Source organism: Corapipo altera, unplaced genomic scaffold (assembly GCF_003945725.1).
Source record: "Corapipo altera isolate COAL_440 unplaced genomic scaffold, ASM394572v1 214, whole genome shotgun sequence".
Taxonomy (NCBI): Eukaryota; Metazoa; Chordata; class Aves; order Passeriformes; family Pipridae; genus Corapipo; species Corapipo altera.
In genome coordinates this window covers 475,811-494,247 of record NW_020885031.1, presented here as the reverse complement: position 1 = coordinate 494,247, position 18,437 = coordinate 475,811, and the positions used below count along the sequence as shown (strand labels likewise).

The window sequence follows — 18,437 nt, the reverse complement described above, 5'->3', positions numbered from 1 at the left end:
GCTAACCCCTACAAAAACTGCAGAGCTACACGAACAAATAAATGCTTGTTTCTTGAGAAAGATGCTGATCACTTGACTTCTCCTTCCAGAGAGCCCTACAAGGCATCCCACAGTCGATATTTCTTGGGTCAACAACAATCTTTGAGCTACTGTTATCACAGCTGCTGGTTTTAACTCCAGCAGAGGAAGGGAGGGGGTAAGTTAAGCAGAGACAAGGCACAGCATCTGCCTACCTACCATCAATATAAAGAGATTTATCCTCAGGAACCCATGTTCCAGTGCTCTTAATTTTAAGGGGGTAAAAACTGCCTTGCAAAAGACAAAAAAGGGTTTGCAACCTCAGAACCCTGTCAAGGTTATTTTGCATCTGTTGTTCTTCATACACAGCTCCTGGTGGTAAAAGTTTTGTAGGTGAAGCAGTGTTGCAGGGGATGCTCTGTGGCAAACAGTGGGTCTGCCTGGATGGAAGTCACTGAAGCCATATAAAACAATTCAGCTGATGAGGCACGTGCAAGGAGAGAGTCAGCTCATTCCTCCTAAGCCACAGCAGCTTGGCAGAGCGAGCAGGGATAAAGGGGAAGTTTATTCTCCTGGTCAGAGCCAGGAACAGTGCACGGTCTGTGTGCACATGGGGAGGGGGAGATAAAGGTGGGCCCTGTGCTGGGACATGCATCCCTCCTCCAGAGGCAGCACGAAGCAGAGCAGTGTCCACGCAAGTCACAAGGTGTGTGGTAGTTGATTGGAGAAGAGCAAAAATTGCTCTTCTCTTGGGTAGGAAAAAAGCACCGCTCCCAAAAGGCTGAGGAGGGCAGATCCCCAAGGACACGTGCAGTTACTGCCCCGGTCTCTGGTCTGCTCTCCTCGCTCAGGACTTAACCATGGTGAGGACTGTTCCCCCAGCCCCAGCAAGCTCCTGGTTGAGCCTCTGTTGCCTTAAGGCTGCTGGCAAACCCTTCCCTTGGCCCCTCCCGGCCCAGAGCTGCCGGCGGCTGGGGGTCAGCTTCACACGGCCTCCCAAGAGTTAAAGAAAACAAAAACGAGCCTCAAATTCGAGAGGGGGAAAACGCTGGTATGCAAAATATTGAGCTCAACCACAAATATGAAGCAAGTGTTTAGTTATTTGAGGCCACACGACTCGGGAGGCACCTTTAAGAAATTCTAAAAGCTCTTATTGTTGTCAGCAGCTCAGGGCAGCAACATTTTTGACCAGTTACTACGCACACGTTCTTGCATTTCTGAAGTCATCTTAGATGCTACATCCAAAGCCAGGGACCTCTGGGATAGTTTTGTCTGCTCAGACAAAAACACAGCTCAGGGACGAGCAGAGAGCACAGAAGCAAAGAGCAGTCAGCAAGAGACAGATCTATCTTACCCTCTCCATGCCAGCAGGGCACCAAGTATTCCCAGTGTCTGTGCCAGAGCCAAGCTCTCTGTTCCTTGAAACAGCATCCACAACCCCCCTCCCCTTCCTTACAGAGGCTTAAGGCATGGTCAAACCCATAACTGTTGGACAAGAGAACTTATGAACAATGGTACAGGGAGAACACAAAGAGCAGGAACAACTCCCTTGCCCTCCTTGCCATGCAGTGATGCCATAAGGAAAGGGCCCCCAGCAATCAATCAGTTTGTCAGCTCATCAAGAGGAAGGACTTCTCAGCTGCTGTTTTAGGCTGTGATAAGTGTCACCAGCAGAAGAGGGGGAGTTCCTGTCCCCATGCTGCTGGGCTGGCTGCAGGATTGGGCAGATGGCTCCATAAGCTACTGGGAAGTCTGGGAGGTCCTTAGTTGGTTCCCCCCCCCCCTCTTTTTCCCTTCTCTCCCAACAGGGAGAGTAGACCCTGTGGAAGGCACGTTCTCATTCTGCACATGAATGTGTCAATCAAGGCATGAAGATCCATGCCTCCCACCAACCCAGCAGTGACTCACTGCTGCAGCCATTGTCCCGGAGGGGTGGACTGCAGGAAACCATCTTGCTCTTCCTGGATAAAAGCTGGCACCAGCTGCAGCTGCTCAGGGACACACAGTTTCTCACTAGGCCCTTGTCCCAGCCCTCCAGCAACGTCTGGAACAACAGCAAGCTGCCAGGTCTCCCTACTCCCAGTAACAGGGAATACTGTCAGCAGTGCTATGCCACAGTTGGCTCCCTCGCTCAGCAAGCAGGGAAGTCACAGGGAACACAAAAAGGCTCTCCTTGAACATGCTGGATTTTCCTTTTAATCCCTGAGAATCGTGATAGCACAAATCAGGATAGCAGAAAAGGTTATTCTGTGGGAGGAAGACTGGAAGCAACTTGTCCAGCAAAGCACTGGGCAGAGCAGATGGGGAAGGGCAGGTGTGGGTCCAGTACCATCCCCCCTTGCACAGAATACTGCTCTAACAGATAAAACCCTGTGGATCTGTGGAATTACCAGCCAAAGGAAGCTGCCAATGAGAGCAAGGAAGGAGTTCCCCAAGGAGATACCCCCAGAGAGTGGGTGATGCTGGACACGCTTCCCCTGGCGCAGGCACTAACAGGCAGCAGCGCTGCTCTCTCCGAGGCTGGCTCCCTAAATGAAGGGCAGGATGACACAGGGCACAGTCAGCAGGCATCACAAGCTGCTCCCTGGCCCGATGCAGCCCACCCAGCCCCATGCCTGCCCCAATCCCAGCTCCCCAGCACAGGCTTGCAGCAGTCCCAGCGCACATCGGGACACGCTTCCCGCCTCTGAGGAACACGGGCAGGGAAGAGAGGGGACTGCTTACATTGGCAAGCTGCAGGAAACCGGCAGGAGCACGGAGGAAAAAGGATACAGTTGCATTCTTCTGGAAAGAGGGCAGTCAGCAAAATCTGACAATTCAGGAGTGGCTGGAGAGAGCGGGAACGAACATTTGTCTTCGGGCAAAATGTTTGGCTAAAGGTCAGCACAAGCTCAGAGCACTCGCAGTTCCATTTATGCCAAGAACTGACATAAAAGACATTTTCCTCCATAGGTTTCCAAAAACCACGGACCTTTCTATTTGGAGTAGAAGTGACTAATGCTTCTAACAGCCCCTGATGTCACAAACTGCTAACCAGCAAAAAAAAAAAATAAAAAAAAAAGCTGGACTTGGGGGATGATAAGGACCATATGTGCATTCCAGCAAGGCTTGTAAACTCACTGCAGGGAAAAAAAAGAAAAAAGGAGAAAGGAAGGAAGGGGGGAAAAAAGAGACATAATGTGACAAACAAGAATGAAGACGATCCAAAGGCAGAGCCCAATGAGAACCAGATGCTATTTGCTTCTCTGGCCAATGTCTCTCCTGACAGCAGACAGCATGCAGGAAAGCATGTTGCTATATGGACATTAGAAACACTTTGTTTGCTTGCTTTCAGTTCTTTTACCCTTTTCCAGCCCTTCTGGCTACACAGTCCCACACCACCACAAATACAGATACAGTCCAGCAAGGCAGCAGAGAGGAAAAAGCCAACAACAGCCATTTCCTTCTGTATTTCACCGTCATGCACTTAAAATAGCCCTGAAACAGCTGCACCATGGGCCCTTAAATAAGTGGATTTGTAGTTGGCTAAAAGCCTTTAGCTGGAGGCACAGCACAACCTGGGACAGAGGGAAGGGTGATACACAAACCCAGGGAGACTCCCAGTTACACTCACACAGGCCAGGAGCAAACTGGGACACTGCTCCCGGGCACAAGAGGGTAGAACTAACACAAACCTGGCAACCTGATGCTATTTTCCTCCAACCTTCCCCAGGCTTCCACCAACCGCACTCCAGTCAGGGGTGTGAACACAACCAGAGCACAAGAGAGATTTCAAGAAAGGAAAGCAGCCCAAAGACCTTGCTCACTAAGCTGTAACAAGGCAGAACTGTTCCAATACCTGCTCAAAGTAAGGGCTGCTCTGGACACAAAAAGCAGCAGTTTTCCTTGAGGTGGTGCAGGCACCAGCAGGGCTGCCTTGCAGCTCCTTAATCCTGTGTGTTCTTTCCTGAAAAGCTGCAGCCACACATCCAGGCCATGTTCTGTCAGCTCCTATTCAGCAAGCTCCGGGGCTGAAAAGTGCCCCACATCGTGCTCAGGATAATTAATTAGCACTGGGACTTACAGTCAGGATCCATGTTAATACAGCTTCAGGTCATTTATTTATGAGTTCTGAGTCTGGACTAAAGAGTTCAGATTGATCACAGAACTGTCTTCATATCAACATCCTAAGAGAACACCGATATACATACAAACATAGCTTATCCAATGTCCAGGTACCACAGCAGTGTGTACAAACAGGTCCTGACTTCAAAATAACCACCACCCAACCCAGCTCCTTGGAAAACCCCCAGCAGGGCTTTCAGGGTCTGAACCAGTGCTACACACACACTGGAATTCCCCAGAGAGACTTTACTCGTCCAGCACCAGCAAAGAAAGTATAAATCCAGTATCAACTGGATTGAATTCTTAAAATCATATGCAACATGCACATGCATATATGACACTAAGGTCACTAAATAAAAGGGTCAGAGAAAAATATTTCAGGTTTAGCCAAGTCCAGTGTTTCTACTCTCACCAGCAATGGGTACACTTGAGTGTGGTTCTGACCAAGTAATCAGAGAACAACAACAAAGCAAGCAAACCAGCTTTTAATGAGTTCATGGCATGGTCTAATACACTGAGTGTTGAGTCACAGCCCTCACATCTGCTTTGAAAAGGAAACCAGAACACACAGAGCCCCTTATGGTACACAAGCTCTTTTAGGGCACCAGAAAAGACACTCAACACAAATAAGAAAAGGTCAGCAATCAAAGAATATCGAAGACTACAAATATTGTTGTTTGCCTTAGTGTGCAGTTTTCCAGCTTCAGCAAGAAGGACAGCAGAATTAAGTTGAACTGAACCTGCACTCAGAGGAGAAGGTGAAGGTTTACTCAATTCTTTAGCTGACAGTTTTGAATCATCACTCCATAGATTTCAAGCTCTCAACTGGCTTAAAAGCAACAGCGTTCTCTACCGGCCTTCAGCAAGTCTTTGTTCTTCTGCCTTAAAGAGGGAAAGCCAACACTCAAGTTTTTATAAATAGGAGCAATTCCCCATTTCAACTGAATGACTTCCTTCCCTTCACCTCATTAATTCCAAATTTTTGTGGTTGCCTTGGAAGATTATGTTTTGTCTTTCCAAAAAATTTAACTGGCCAGAGTTCCTCCAGAGGAAAGCACATCTGATCTAGGCCCTCAGCACAGTCACAACACTGGGATTGTTAGGAGATGGGACGAGAAGGCCTCTCTACACCAGGTTTTTTATCCCCCTCAAGTCTTGCTGCACTGATAACTGCTACAGAGACCTCACATTTCTGGAGTCCATCGACAGTGAAAGACAAAACATTCTTCTCACTGCAGACAGGAATGTTCCCACAGTCCTTTCCACATCCACTACTTGCTAAGGGGCAGGATCACAACAGCGTTTGATGGCCACTACAATCCTGGTGATGCTCCAAGTCATAAAGAATCCCTGGACAGGACACCGGCAATTGCCCAACACACACTGAACTCCATAAATGTACAGCTAAATAAACATTCACAGTACCAGAAGAATGGATTAACTCTCCAGTCACATGGAATCTGAGGATGAGCTTTACAGTTCCAGTTTTTGGACTGAATCAGAGATAAACCTTTTATTCTAGAGATTTAAGCCAACAGAAACATGAAGAGCCCCACACTGCCTATTTTCTGCACTGAAGTTTATCTTGAGCTATTCCTCCCCAAAAGAGGAAAGGTTTTCCTAGCACTCAAGCTGCTCTTGACAGTTGCTCTTCTTCCTCCTGTGAAGGACTTTACAGAAGGACAAGTTCCCACCGCAGCACAGCCAAACCCCCTCCTGCAGCCCAACATCTCTCTCCTCTCCAAAACACACAAACACACCAGCAAGGAAACCCCAAGCCCACGTTGGTCTGCAAAGGTGGTTCAAGCAGTGCCAGCACCCTACAACAAGAGAGGCTGGTACAAGTTTTCCTGCAGGAGATGAGGGATCTTTCCCTCGATTACAGGCAACGACACCTCGGGCTTGTCTGACAAGGTTCTTTTGCCAGGACCTATTTTCCAAACACCTTTATTACTGAGGCAGGAATTCCTGGGGAATAAAATAAATAGTTTCATTGGTGCAGGTGGGATTTCACTGTAAAGGCAACGAGGGCACACCACAGCTCAGCGGATGCACCGGGCCCCTGAGCTGCTGGAGCACAGCTTCCAGCCCAGGGCTGGATCCTGGCAAGAGGCAGCAGGGTTGTGCCAGCACCGAGGGCAGGGAGTTCACCTGCAACCAGAGCCCCAATTCCTGCCCTGGGCTTAAGCTCACAGTGAAGGGCTGGGCACAACACCGTAAGTCAAGTTCTCTGTACACAGTGCAAAGCAGCAGAACAACTTTTTAACAAAATTTGTGCAACCTCCCCAACACCTCCCCGTTTTACACCAGGCACTGTACACCAGAAGCCTCTCAAGTATGCAGGAAAGGCAAATGTCAGGGTTAACACAAAAAGCCATGTCGCAGGTGATAACCCACAGGGGAAGCAACGACAGAGCAGAGCGTGCTGTGGTACAAGCTTTATAATCTGCCACACAGCCTGGAGAAAGCCTTTCCTCAGCAACCCAGCACTGGAAAACAGCAATTTCACATCGTCACGGATTTCAAGCAGGTTTAAAGCAGATTTATTAGTTAAATCCTAATAATGCAAATAAAGTCAGACGCAAAACTGGCGTAAGTCGCCACATATGGAAAACCCTGCCCACAACCCCCCTTCCTGAACGCCTGTTACTAAAGCACAAGGCTGTACAGCTCCCCTGTCCCTCCTTCCCCATCCCCAGGAAACAGCCAGGCTGGGGCTGTGAGGAGGACAAGGTTGGCTCAGCTGCCATTTTAGTAACCGATTTCTGTCCAGTAAAGGTCCTTCTGCTATGTTTGGACACAGGGATATATCTGAAGGGGTTGGAGTTTCTTTCCTTTTTAAAGTCAGTCCCCAACAGAGAGGCTGCAAGTCCCCCCATTCACAGCCAGGGCTCTGGAGGCTCCAGTGACACCCCTAAGTCCCACTCCCACACTTCCCCTCATTTAAGGAGGTTCAGATGCTTCCAGTCCCTGACTCTTCAGCCAACTGTTATGTTTCCATAAGCTAAGTTTTTCTTTGTGAATCCCTTCTATTTTTGCTCTAGAAAAAGGGGTATACATCTCCCAAAACAAAAAGATCCAAATGGGAACAGTGTAAACGTACAGCACAAAGAAATAAGCAAGAGAAAAATATTTTCCCTTTGGCTGTTGCTATGTTTTATTAATACTAAGTACTGTTTGAACACCTACATGTAGAAAACAACAACACCTAAAGGAAAATTCTAAGAGTCTTTCCATACAAACTTACATTAGTGGCTACATTCCAGACACTAATTAAATGCATCCTGTAATAACAAAATCCTCTTCTGACTTAGAAATAAGGACTTGATCCAAAATGTACTATCAGCTTCGTGTTTGGTGTGTCCCGCTGACAATGGTTCCAGAACCAGCTATTTTTCCCCAAGTTCTCCATCCCAACAGGGTTACAGCAAATCTCCTTGGAGCCTTCTGCAATTAACTCAAATCCACAAAGATCCTCACAGGTAAACAGTGCACATGAACTTTTGCTGAGTGAGACACTTGTGAGGGCTTGCAAAGGGGTAGCTGTGGTACAAGGTGCCTCTCAGTTGTGATGCTATGCTCGGTTATTAGAACCAGACTCCAGTGGTGTTTTCGGCCCTGGCACAGAGTGGCTGGACGAGCAGAGAGCAAATAAACCACAATTAGTGGGAGGCAGGCCCTGATCCTGCCCTATGCGCTGTCAAAGGCTTCCCATCCGCATTCCAAGGCTCCCAAACACCTTTGTGAGCTGGACCTTTGGCTTCTGGTATCTCAGTCCTGCTCTGCCTGCAGTGTCGCGACAGTTTAATTAAAAGCAGGAGCCTGCAAAGCTGGAAACAGGCCAGGGAAAACTGCTGGGATCCCATCCGGCTCTGGAGTCTGGGGCCAAGGCAAGGCTCCCATTTCTTCAGGTAAAGGGACTGAGCTGCCTTGGAGCTGTGAGATCAAGGGACCTGGCATGTGCCCAGACAGTCCAAGGACTTGAAACAAGGAAACTGTCTTCCCCAATGACAACAGTACTTCAAAAGGTGCTTGGGAAAAGCCGGAAGCTAAAAACATCTCCCTGTGTTGCTCCTCACTCCTTGTTTGGTGCACGCAAAATTGGTATATTTAATATATTTCTGCAACTTCTGAGTATCCTGCCCAGAGCCCAGTGCAGCTCTGCACGAGGGCCAGGCTTTAGGAACTAAGTGGGACACTTCCAAACATCACCCTGAGCTAATCCAATGTTATTTTTCCTGCAGCAGCCCGCCACTCACAAGACCACTGGCAGAGATTTGCAAACCACTGGCATTCACCCACATTCTCTGGAACCGTGTTCTTCCAAATTCATAAATTATTCCATACACAGGCTGCTGCAACATCCATTAGCTGTTGGTGGAGCCCTGCTAAAAGGTTAAACCGGAGCCAGTATCCACCCCCACAGATTAATTAATGTTGGCCACCACATTCTGCTTCCACTGTCCACCCCGGTCATGTTTGCCCTTGGAAGGGAACACAAAAGCAGATGGACACAGACTTCATTTTAATTTCTGCCCTCCTATCAAGACTTGTGCTGTAGCAACCCAAGCCACTGCTTGTAACAGTGCAGTGTTAAACAAACCCCACACTTCCAATGTTTTTCTCCCATAGGCCCCAAAAGTGAACAGAACCAAGTCTCCAGTGTACTACGCTCCTGCACAGTCCAGCTGCTCAGACTTGTCCTGGTCAAGCTAAACACAGAATTCAAAGTCTTGCAGCCTTATGAGTACACACAATACACATTGCACTCCACTTGGTTAAACCCACAGCTCAAGGACAGCTTCTGGAACAGAACACTTTGCAGGGCTGCTTCTCTGACTACCAACAATAAGCTCTTTGCCATTAGCTCGCACCTCCCGCGGTTCCTTTACATTGTAGCTCGGTGTGCTCACAGCGCTGGATTTCTCCTCCTGGAAGCACCAGGAGAGGCAGCAGGGCACGTGAGGTATCCATCCGTGAGCCAAGCACTGAAGTGTTCAGCTCGGCCAGCACATAGCACAGCGCGGCCGAGCACGAGTGCTGCGCGGAGCAGGAGCGACTGTGACAGCTGAGCAGCGCCGCTGCCGAGAGCTCCACCGCACCGGGCCCCGGCTCTCGGCAGCAGCGACGCTCCAGAGGCCTGACAGAGCAGGTAAAGCCTGTCACAAACTCATGGAGACAAACCTAAGGATTCGGGAAGACAAACAGACCCGAAGGCGCCGCTCCGAGCAAGCGCCTCCTGCAGAGGGCTAGGGAAGATTAGTTCACATGAAGGAGCTCCCTGCTCTGACATGCTCTACGGCTCCAAGTGCTGCAGACCTGCCTATCCCAAAACTGGGGCACAATTCCCATGTGCAGTGCACGTTTTTGCCCTTGGCTCAAGTTATTTAATGAGAGATATCAAAGCAAGGGATCTGCTGCTGCATATTCCTTATTAACAATGCAGACTCCACCTCCACATCGCTGGGGTCTGACAGGCAAATAACTGCTCCAGGAACTTGGGAAGCCTTCCAAGAGGAAAGCTAATGCCCAGCTCTTCCTTCCATGGTTGTCCAGGAGGAGAAGCTGGGTTTGTCCGTGGTTGAGGCTCCCACTCTGCACATCACACACCAACACAGCACAAGCCTGTGCCTGCTGCAGGCCAGCAGCACATTCCGACCCCAGGAGAGTCAGCACGGGCCAGAGCAGCCCTTCCCTGGGCACATGAGGTTTGAATTCACATTTTCCCAGGTCACTCAGCCCCTAAGGCTGCAAACTCAAGAGTGGACTTGCACAGTCTTCCTACTTACACATCCTCCTACTTACACAGTACCCCAGAGGATGGCAAACATTCAGCCTTCTCCATCCTCCTTCCTACCATCCACCACCACTGGACTCCAGACATCGAACCACGACCCATCTCTGCAAGGCACAGCACCAAACTAGGAATATCAGGCCCCTGCCCTCAACAGCTTTTAATTGCCCAGATGCTGCAGCACACACACTCCAGGAAAGTCTCATTTACCACACGTGGTGTGGATACAGACAACACCCACACACTCTTCTCTTGGGACTTCTTACTGTGCATTTTACACAGGGACCAACCAACTACTTCATGCCAGAAACATGGACCGTTTTCCAGCCTGTGTGAACTTGACACTTCCCCTCAAACTGAAACCACAACAGCATGTAAGCTGTATCACAGTTAGTCTGGATTTATACTTCTAGCTTCTTGGCTCATCCCACTGCAAGGAATCACCAGGTTACTTGGTTAGGCTATGAAAAAATACTGCTTTCCTCAGGTTATATCAAAACCTAGTAATGCACATCCCATTGAAAAAAACGCTCTTCTGAGCTCCATTCCTGCAAGACCAATCCTGGAGGAAATGTAGTTGTGTTCAGAAACAGACAGGAGTCACACACCAGACTACAGTTTCAAATGTTTTGTTTAAACAACAAAACACCTCAGGCCTTCATGTTTAATAAATTCTGGGCTACAACAGAGAAATTAACTGTGTCTTAGGAATGCTCTATGTGAAAATTGCCCTCAATTGCATTACTGTAAACCCAGAGAAACAAGGTCAGAGTTACTCATGCTGCTTTTTTTTAAACCCTTCCTCCCTATTGTTCTATCTCCTCGAAAACATAGCGTGCCTATTACCTTATTTGAATAGTTATTTTCTTGCAAGTGGTTTTAATTAAAAGCATTAGTCTGGTAATGCCTCTGCGCCACAAGATCTCAGTCCATTTGGTGCAAGAGGGTGAGGTTTGCAAAGGTGACTATGGCTGTGCTATTATTTCACTGATCACAACTTGGTAAAACAAGGGAGGGAATTATCCTCTGCTTTACTTATGGAGAAAACAAAGGCATTTGCCCACGACCACCCACCAAATCAGAAGGTTGAACACTCGTAGCATGCCAGTCACACAAGCCCTAACTCCAAGTGGCTCTTGTAATTAATGCTCTAATAATTAATAATTGCTTATCTCCAAATGCTGAATAGCAAGAGTGCTTTCCACTAGGGTAAATATCCAGCTACCTGGAAACACACAGCCCAAGGTCCCCTGACAGCACTACTCAATCACGTATCAGAAATCAAAGTGAATCGCTCTAATTGTTCAGTGACCATCAACTGTGCATCCCAGAAGGAGAGGCACTTCTCCCAGAAGCTGTTTATTTTCCACTTTCAGGCAGCTTCTTTGTAACTCAGAGCACCAGGAGGGTTTTACCACGGCCTCCTCAAGAGCTGCCCCTGGGCCCCAGCAGACACTTCCATGCAGGTTCTCCCCAGCAGGAAGCAGCTCCTGGGTCTGGTGCTGCATTCGGCCTCCACTGGACACCAGGGACTTGGGCTGCAACCACCAAACCTTTGCCTTCCCACAAGACAAGGGAACGAAAAAAAAAACCAACACCAAATTAGGTCAAATGCTCCTGAAAAACGCCAATTACTTTATATATAGCGATTGCACTGCAGTGTCAGTTAATCTCAGCTTGCCATTGTCAGATATCAGCTGAAATTCCCTGCTTTGCTCCGGCTGCCATATTAAAGTGCCACGTATTTAATATTAATGAGGCAGATGAAACAGAATGAGACTAGGCTGGCATTTTCTGGGATAAAAGAGAGTTTGTGGCAGAAAAGCGTTCATTTAAAAGCACCAGGGATTTTTCTTGGCTTGGAAGTTACATACAATATACAGGAAACCAACAAAACCCTTTTCAAATGTAATTAAAAATCTTAATCTTCTGATTCTATGAGCTAACAAAGGCATTCATTGTTTCTTCTGTTAAAAAAAACACAACAGCAGCAAGTTGGGTTACCTGGCCACTACTATGGGAAGCTTTACAAGATAAAGTTGCTGAAACAGGATTTCAACAATTACTTCCCCCCTCACACGCACAGCATCCATACCCTTGTGCTCACACTCAGGCAAAAAAATCTCAGAGCTCAGAGTTCTGACTGCCCAAAAAACAAGAGGCACACTGAGAGCTGCCAGAGCCCAACGTGGACATGAAACAGATCCGAAGGAGGAAAAAGCAGCAGCCAATGGATGTGGTGGGGACGTGGTGTGATTTATCACCAGCGCAAGTCACCAGACGATCTGGCAAAATCCCTGCTCCTCTGGGGGTCTTGCCATGAAGATTTGAGGGCTGTGCATATGTTCAGTCCCAGATGGCTGCGTTAAGCCTCATAATCACTCCTGGCATGTAAACGAGAGCAATACCTGCTCACAGTACGAGGTCCTAATCTTTTAGCTGGAAAGGCTGACAATAAATGAGCACCGTCTCCAATTATTTAATTCAACAATTGCTGACAATACCAGTCTTGACACCTCAAACTAGGAACAAAACAACAACAAAGACTGCTGAAACACCATTAGCCATGGTGTTTCTACTTTTGTTGTGCAGATACACAAAAACTTAACTCTACCAATTAAAAGGAGACAGAGAACAGAAAAATCTTGAATCGTACAAAGAAACAAATTCAACTATATTTATGCACCAATTCTTTACTGGCATTTCCTACTGTACATTTCCTGCACATATGTGGAGGATGTGGGGATATCCATTTTACTGCAGAGCGATGCCAGGAACGAGTGTCAGTGATAACCTGGCACCTTCACCTTTCCAGGGTGAAACTTTTTCATTTCCAAGATGCTCTGCTGCCTGCCAAATTTTACCCCAGAAAAAATTAAGCCAGGACCATCAGCCTGACATTCTTCATTCATCTGAAAGCTGCCAAAAGCTCCCAGGCTGACTCAGACTGGAGGAGAAAGGTTTTCACAGGGGCTGAAAGGAGATGATTTGTGTGCTTCAAAACGCAAAGATTTGGCTGTGGCTACAGCTGGGAACCTCTACCTGGAAGGCTAAAAGCAGCCCCGCAATTCTACCTCTCCTGCAGTTCTCACTCTTGTACTTCCCTGGGAATCAGCCTCCGTGCTGCTCTGTGGAAGAGGGAAGCACAAGCTCGTGCAGTCACCAAGCAAGCCATCTACCCAACTTGCTCCTCTCCCACCTTCCTTTCCTCTCCAGACAAAGCAGAGGCTGCCTCCCCCAGACTGCCAGAACCTCCATTCAAGCCGCGTTCCTGTGCTTACACAGAGCATTTCACACACTTGGTGCAGTCACCACGTGCCTGGCAAGCAGTTTCTGTTGATCCTCTTGCTTACACAGGACACTGTCATTCACTTTGCACCCACAGAACCCACCAGGGAAACACCCAGGCTCGGCAGAATACCTTCAGAGCCACAGACAGCCCTCAAGTCCTGTTAAGTCATTCACAAAAGATCCCCCTCAGCATTCAGAGCACTTTCTCGCTTCCACACCCACCACGTGAGAGGTTAATATCATCTCAGAATGAAATACATAATATCCATGAAGATTTCCAGGAACAATTTCTACTAGAACTGCTGCTGTGCACAGGAATCCATTCTCAGGAGTTGCTGGCAAAGCAGGCAACAACTGTGGTAAAACCAAAACGCTTCTAAAGCAGGTCTTTTTCTATTAACTTGTGCCAAGTATTCATGGCCAGATCTGGTAAAGAAATAACCCACAATTACAGTACTTCAGGAACATAATTCCAGCAGCTAAATCCCATCTGAAAATAAATCTGGGATGCAGAAATGGCAACAGAATATCATTAGACAATAAAGATCTAAAGAAGCTATAAGCTGAGATAGAAGAAAGAAACCCCAACTCCCCAAAACAGTAGCAGCCTGTGCTTTGACAACACCGTATGTGGGATGCTACTATGGAAAACAAAAAGCTTAAGCCTGCAAAAAAAGATTTATCTCCTTCCTGTTTTGAGAAACTTCAAAGCTCTAACTGCAAATTCAGATCCTAAGGCTAGTTTGACACTCTCCTAAACACAGGCACGGGGTGTATTTTTAAGTAAGGAGTCCCAAAGATAGTTCAAGACTTATAAATCAGAGCTCAGCAAAATACCTGTACTACCAGGGAAATGGCAATAATGGCCCTTGGACTGCAGCTCATGCCAAGAGGGCATCGCTTACATGGGACAAGCAGAGCACTCCACAGGGAGAAAGCTTCCAGAAGGGCTAAAGGAAAAGCACAGGGAGCTGCTCCCCCTTCTCACGGCTCTTTCTCCACTGCCTCATGCCTGGCCAAGTGGACCTTGCCTAAGCCACATTAATTACACCTGCCTGAGCTGTGGACAGGAAGAGCTCTGGCAACTCTTGCAAGTCCTGCCCACACGTCTAAACCAGGCACCACGATGTAGAGGATGGGGAAAGGTATCCAGATGGGATGAAGAAGGAGCGTCTCCTATTCCCATCACATAGCAGCATGCAAACCAGCATTTATATTGCAGTAATCATGAACAACATTTGGGGTTAATTTTTGTTACCACTGCTCTGAGCTAAGAGAGCAAGACCCTGAAGTTGGTTTTGTGGCTCTGCTCTGGAGCATCTCCAGCAGAATTAACACCGAGCTCTCCCCACGCCGTGGTGTTTGTCTGAACCATTATTCCACATCACTTACTCCAGTAGGCTGCAGAGCTGCTCACAGAGCTGGAAGCACAGGCAGCTCAAGAGCGTACCTAAAAAAAGGTTCAAATACTATTGGGAGGCTTTCTTGTTTATTTTTAAATCACCTGCCTGCATCCAACTGTTCTACGCTGAAGTTGCTCCTGGATCTTTCCCCGCAAGAGCCACTGTAGCTTGACAGGACCAAAGCCTAGAGCCAAACCACACCAAGGACGAGGCTGGGAAAGGCAGGAGCGTTTGCCAAGCCAACAGAAGACCCTGTCCCCCTGGCATCTCTCCTGCAAAGCAAGCCACAAGCTACTGAGCAGCCTCGTGACCATGCCCTAGGAATCACCTCAGGAGGAAGAGCCACAGAAAGAGAACCAACAACCCTCAAGTGGCTCGAGAGTGGGCAGCCAGCCAGTCAAGCTTTCTCTCTCTCTTGAGGGCTGCAGGGGTGGGAAGGGGACATATGAAACATGCCCCAGCACTGAGTAAATATTTTACTTCTCAGATTCATGCTGGTCACTTAATCAATCCCCATCATTATTTTAGGGGCCCTACTCAGACACTAGAATTGATTCCTGATCATTTCATCTACACAAAGTAAAGCCTTTCCAATCATCTCCATCAGATCCTGACTCCTGGTCAGCTCCTTTCGTGCTGGAAAAGCTAGAGGCCCTGAGCATGTGGTGGGTTGGACACATAACCTGCCCCAAAACCAAGACTGTGCTGAAAAAAGGCGAGGAGGAGGCAAGTTCCCACCATTGTTAACATCAACAGGAGCAACAAGAATTGTCTGAAGGAATTTCCTCCTGCAAACAAGGTGCTGAGGTGAATAAAGGAAACGAAGAGGTCGCACACTAGAATACAGTCCTCTGTGCACCACCCAGGTCTGCGTCCCTGCTGCAGACAGCTGAGCCAGGCCAGGCCCAAGAAGCCCCACTCAGCAGCTGAAAGCAGGCAAGGAAGCCAAAACCTGTGCCCTGGCCACGTCAGCAGCCCCAGCAGTGCCACCCAAGCCCACAACACATTCACTGTGACCAGATACTCAGCTACTGAGAGCACAGAAACACTCACAGAGACAAGGGGGCACCCCCTTTCTTTGTGCTCATCTCTTGCTCTACCTTCCCATCTCCCTCTCCTTCCTCCCCTCCATGGAAACCAGCAGTCTCTCATTATCAAGTATTTTTAAAACAGATGGGAGAGTGCACTACACTCTTTTAATCTCTCAGATAACGTTCTCCATGGTTCCCATGTCAAATCTGCATTGCAGCTTCACTTTCCCTCAATTTCCGTTTGACTTGGAGCAGGGTGTACATCACTGTAAACATGAGCCTCGCTCCTGTAACAGACCAAGCTCTGATTCTGCAAACATTTGGGATAAACATACAAAGAGAAGGGAAGGCAGGCCAGAGCCCTCTTCCACGCTCTGATCTAGTAAGAACCCATCCCACACTGGTCAAGATGCTGGGAAGTAACCCAGGAGGAAGAAAGGGGTCCCATATCTAGCACACCTCAACCGTTTCCAGACTGCAAGTGGCTTATCTCACGCTGAGCCCAGATGACCATGTGCATCCTCCCAGCCCGGTGCATGTTTAAGCACATGCTCGGCTTTCATCAGCTGAGAGCTCCCAGGGCAGCTCCCAGCACCAATCCTGCCAAAGCTTTGCTTATGCATGCCTTTACATTTACATACCCAGAGCAGGCTCCATTAAGGCAAATGAAATTACAGGCAGCGCATTACACATGTGCCCTCACATCTGTGGGATCAGGGCCTAAAAACGAAAGCCGCCCCTCCTTCCAAAACACGCCCTGCTCGGCTACAATTAAACACAGACACTTCAGAGCAGTTTGCTGAAGTTATTCTGTATGCATGCTTTTACAATTAACATAATGTCATATCCTGCCAGGACGTAAAAGGTTGTGACTCAGGAATGTTATCATCGTTTTAAGTCAAACTGACTCGCTTTTGGTTTCATTCCTTTCCTTTCCCCCTTCCTTTAATTCTCCCTCCAACCAGACGCATACCACTCAAGGCTCCACTTAATCACACTCTGTAAGAAAGTTGCAAAGCAAATCTTCACCAGTCTTGCCTTGCTCTAACATATAATTAACCATTTCTTCCAACTCCCCGCCGCCCTCCCAGCAACACAACAGCAGCAGGCAAAGTGGGAGCAGACAGGATTAGATAAGAAGATACGCAAGACAAAACACCCCCAATGCCTCCCGAGTGTCAGCCCACTGTCCTTTCTTCTCTTATCACCTCAAGATAAAACAACTCTTCTTCAAAAAGCAGCGACACGGGAGGGTGAAGGGTCTGCCCACCAGCTGCTTGCAAGGAAGCCGAGTGCCCTCGTCCTTCCCTCTCCCACACGCACATGCTTCTCATGCTGAAGGATGCTTTATCCTGCAGCCAGCCCCACTGCACCAGACTCAGCAGCACACACACACAGGGATTTGGTTTAACTAGTGCAAAACCCTCTGTGGATGCTGCTTTGGGGGATTGCTCATGGACTTGGATTAACCAGAAACAGGAGAGGCTGAGTGACAGCACGAGTTTAACATAATGACAAAAAAATAAAGCAAAACACATAGTCAGGAACAAACAGCAATCACGTCTTGCAATAAGCCACGTTCCTCAGCCTATTAATGCTGTGAGGTTGCTGCTCCACACAAAGCAAAAAGGCTTGGCAATACCCTTCAGCCTGCCCTAAAAACCAGCTGAAGCCATGATTTCAATGCATCTTCTTACACTGAGAGACAAACTTCAATTTCCAAGCATGCTTCAGACCTTAAGATCAAGGAATCATTTCAGAAGAAGCTTTACAAATAGCTGATATAATTTATAGGTATTCTGTTAACAAACATCAGCTCTTATTTTGCTTAGCAGCATAACTTCCCCATCTCCAGTAACACCATTAAACCCCATCTCCATACATTTGCTTTGCCACATCAGAGGAACATTACAGCCCCGCAGATCCACAAGCACATAATAAACGCCCAAAGAAACTGTCTCATTCTGGTCACATCTTGAACGCAGACCATTCTCTTATTATGAGAAGGAGCCACATTCAAGTCCTCGGCTCATGGGCAACATCTGGGTTACTCGCAAGCACTGAAAAAGTTGCTGGGAAGTCGGTCAAGTCTCTCCCTCCCGCGGCCGACGATGCACAAAAGTGCATTCAGTCTGGTCACGGTGGAGTTTCATTCACGTTTCTTCAAGCTGGATGCAAGAGAGACTCGCTTTTTTTTTCTTTTTCCGGGAGCAGCATCTACTACTTTTTGTGGGTTTAGGCTTCTTTCTCTCTGTAAAGGGGAAATCTTTTGTCTTTCTCAATGTGCACGTAAAAAAAAAAAAAAAAAAAAGACTCCTGGCCACCACATCCCGAGAAAAACGGTCACGCTGGAAAACGCAAGACACGCGTGCCTCTCGGAAGATTTCCACTCCGGCACTGCCGTGCCTCTCCCGCCGCAGCCCAGCGCCTCTCCCCAAGGGATGCAGGCACGTCCCGCCCGCCCGGCTGCCCATCCCGCACGGGGCACTGCCCTGCCCGCTCCCAGCTCTTCCCATCCGCGGGAAGCTGCGGGGCAGAAACACCCGCGGCACAGCACCACCGCACAGCTCAACCCCGGCGGGCGCAGCCCGGGGACCACCCCCGCCGCCTCCCCGCTGCCCGCACGGCTCGGAGCGCGGGGCTCCGGGACGAGCTGCCCGCCGCCGGCCCGGCCGCGCCGCAGTCACGAGCCGCGGGACCGAAACGGAGACAAAAAGTTTTGCGCGGGCCCAGGAATTGAGCAGAGGCGGCGGCGGCGCCCCGGCGAGCCCACCGCGCCCCCCGGCATCGGGTCCC

General features: G+C 48.5%; 1 protein-coding gene across 5 annotated transcripts in view; it reads right to left on the bottom strand.

The window, feature by feature from the left end:
• The window catches only part of SEPT11 (septin 11), a 46,677-nt gene that overhangs the window by 25,981 nt on the left and 2,259 nt on the right, over positions 1–18,437 (bottom strand). The window contains exon 2 of one of the 5 annotated variants that reach the window (XM_027668212.1): positions 18,303–18,308. The exons of the other annotated variants lie outside the window; for them this stretch is intronic. Within the exon in view, the coding sequence (XP_027524013.1) occupies positions 18,303–18,308 (6 nt within the window). The remainder of the gene's footprint in view (positions 1–18,302; positions 18,309–18,437) is intronic. 5 annotated transcript variants of the gene reach the window in all.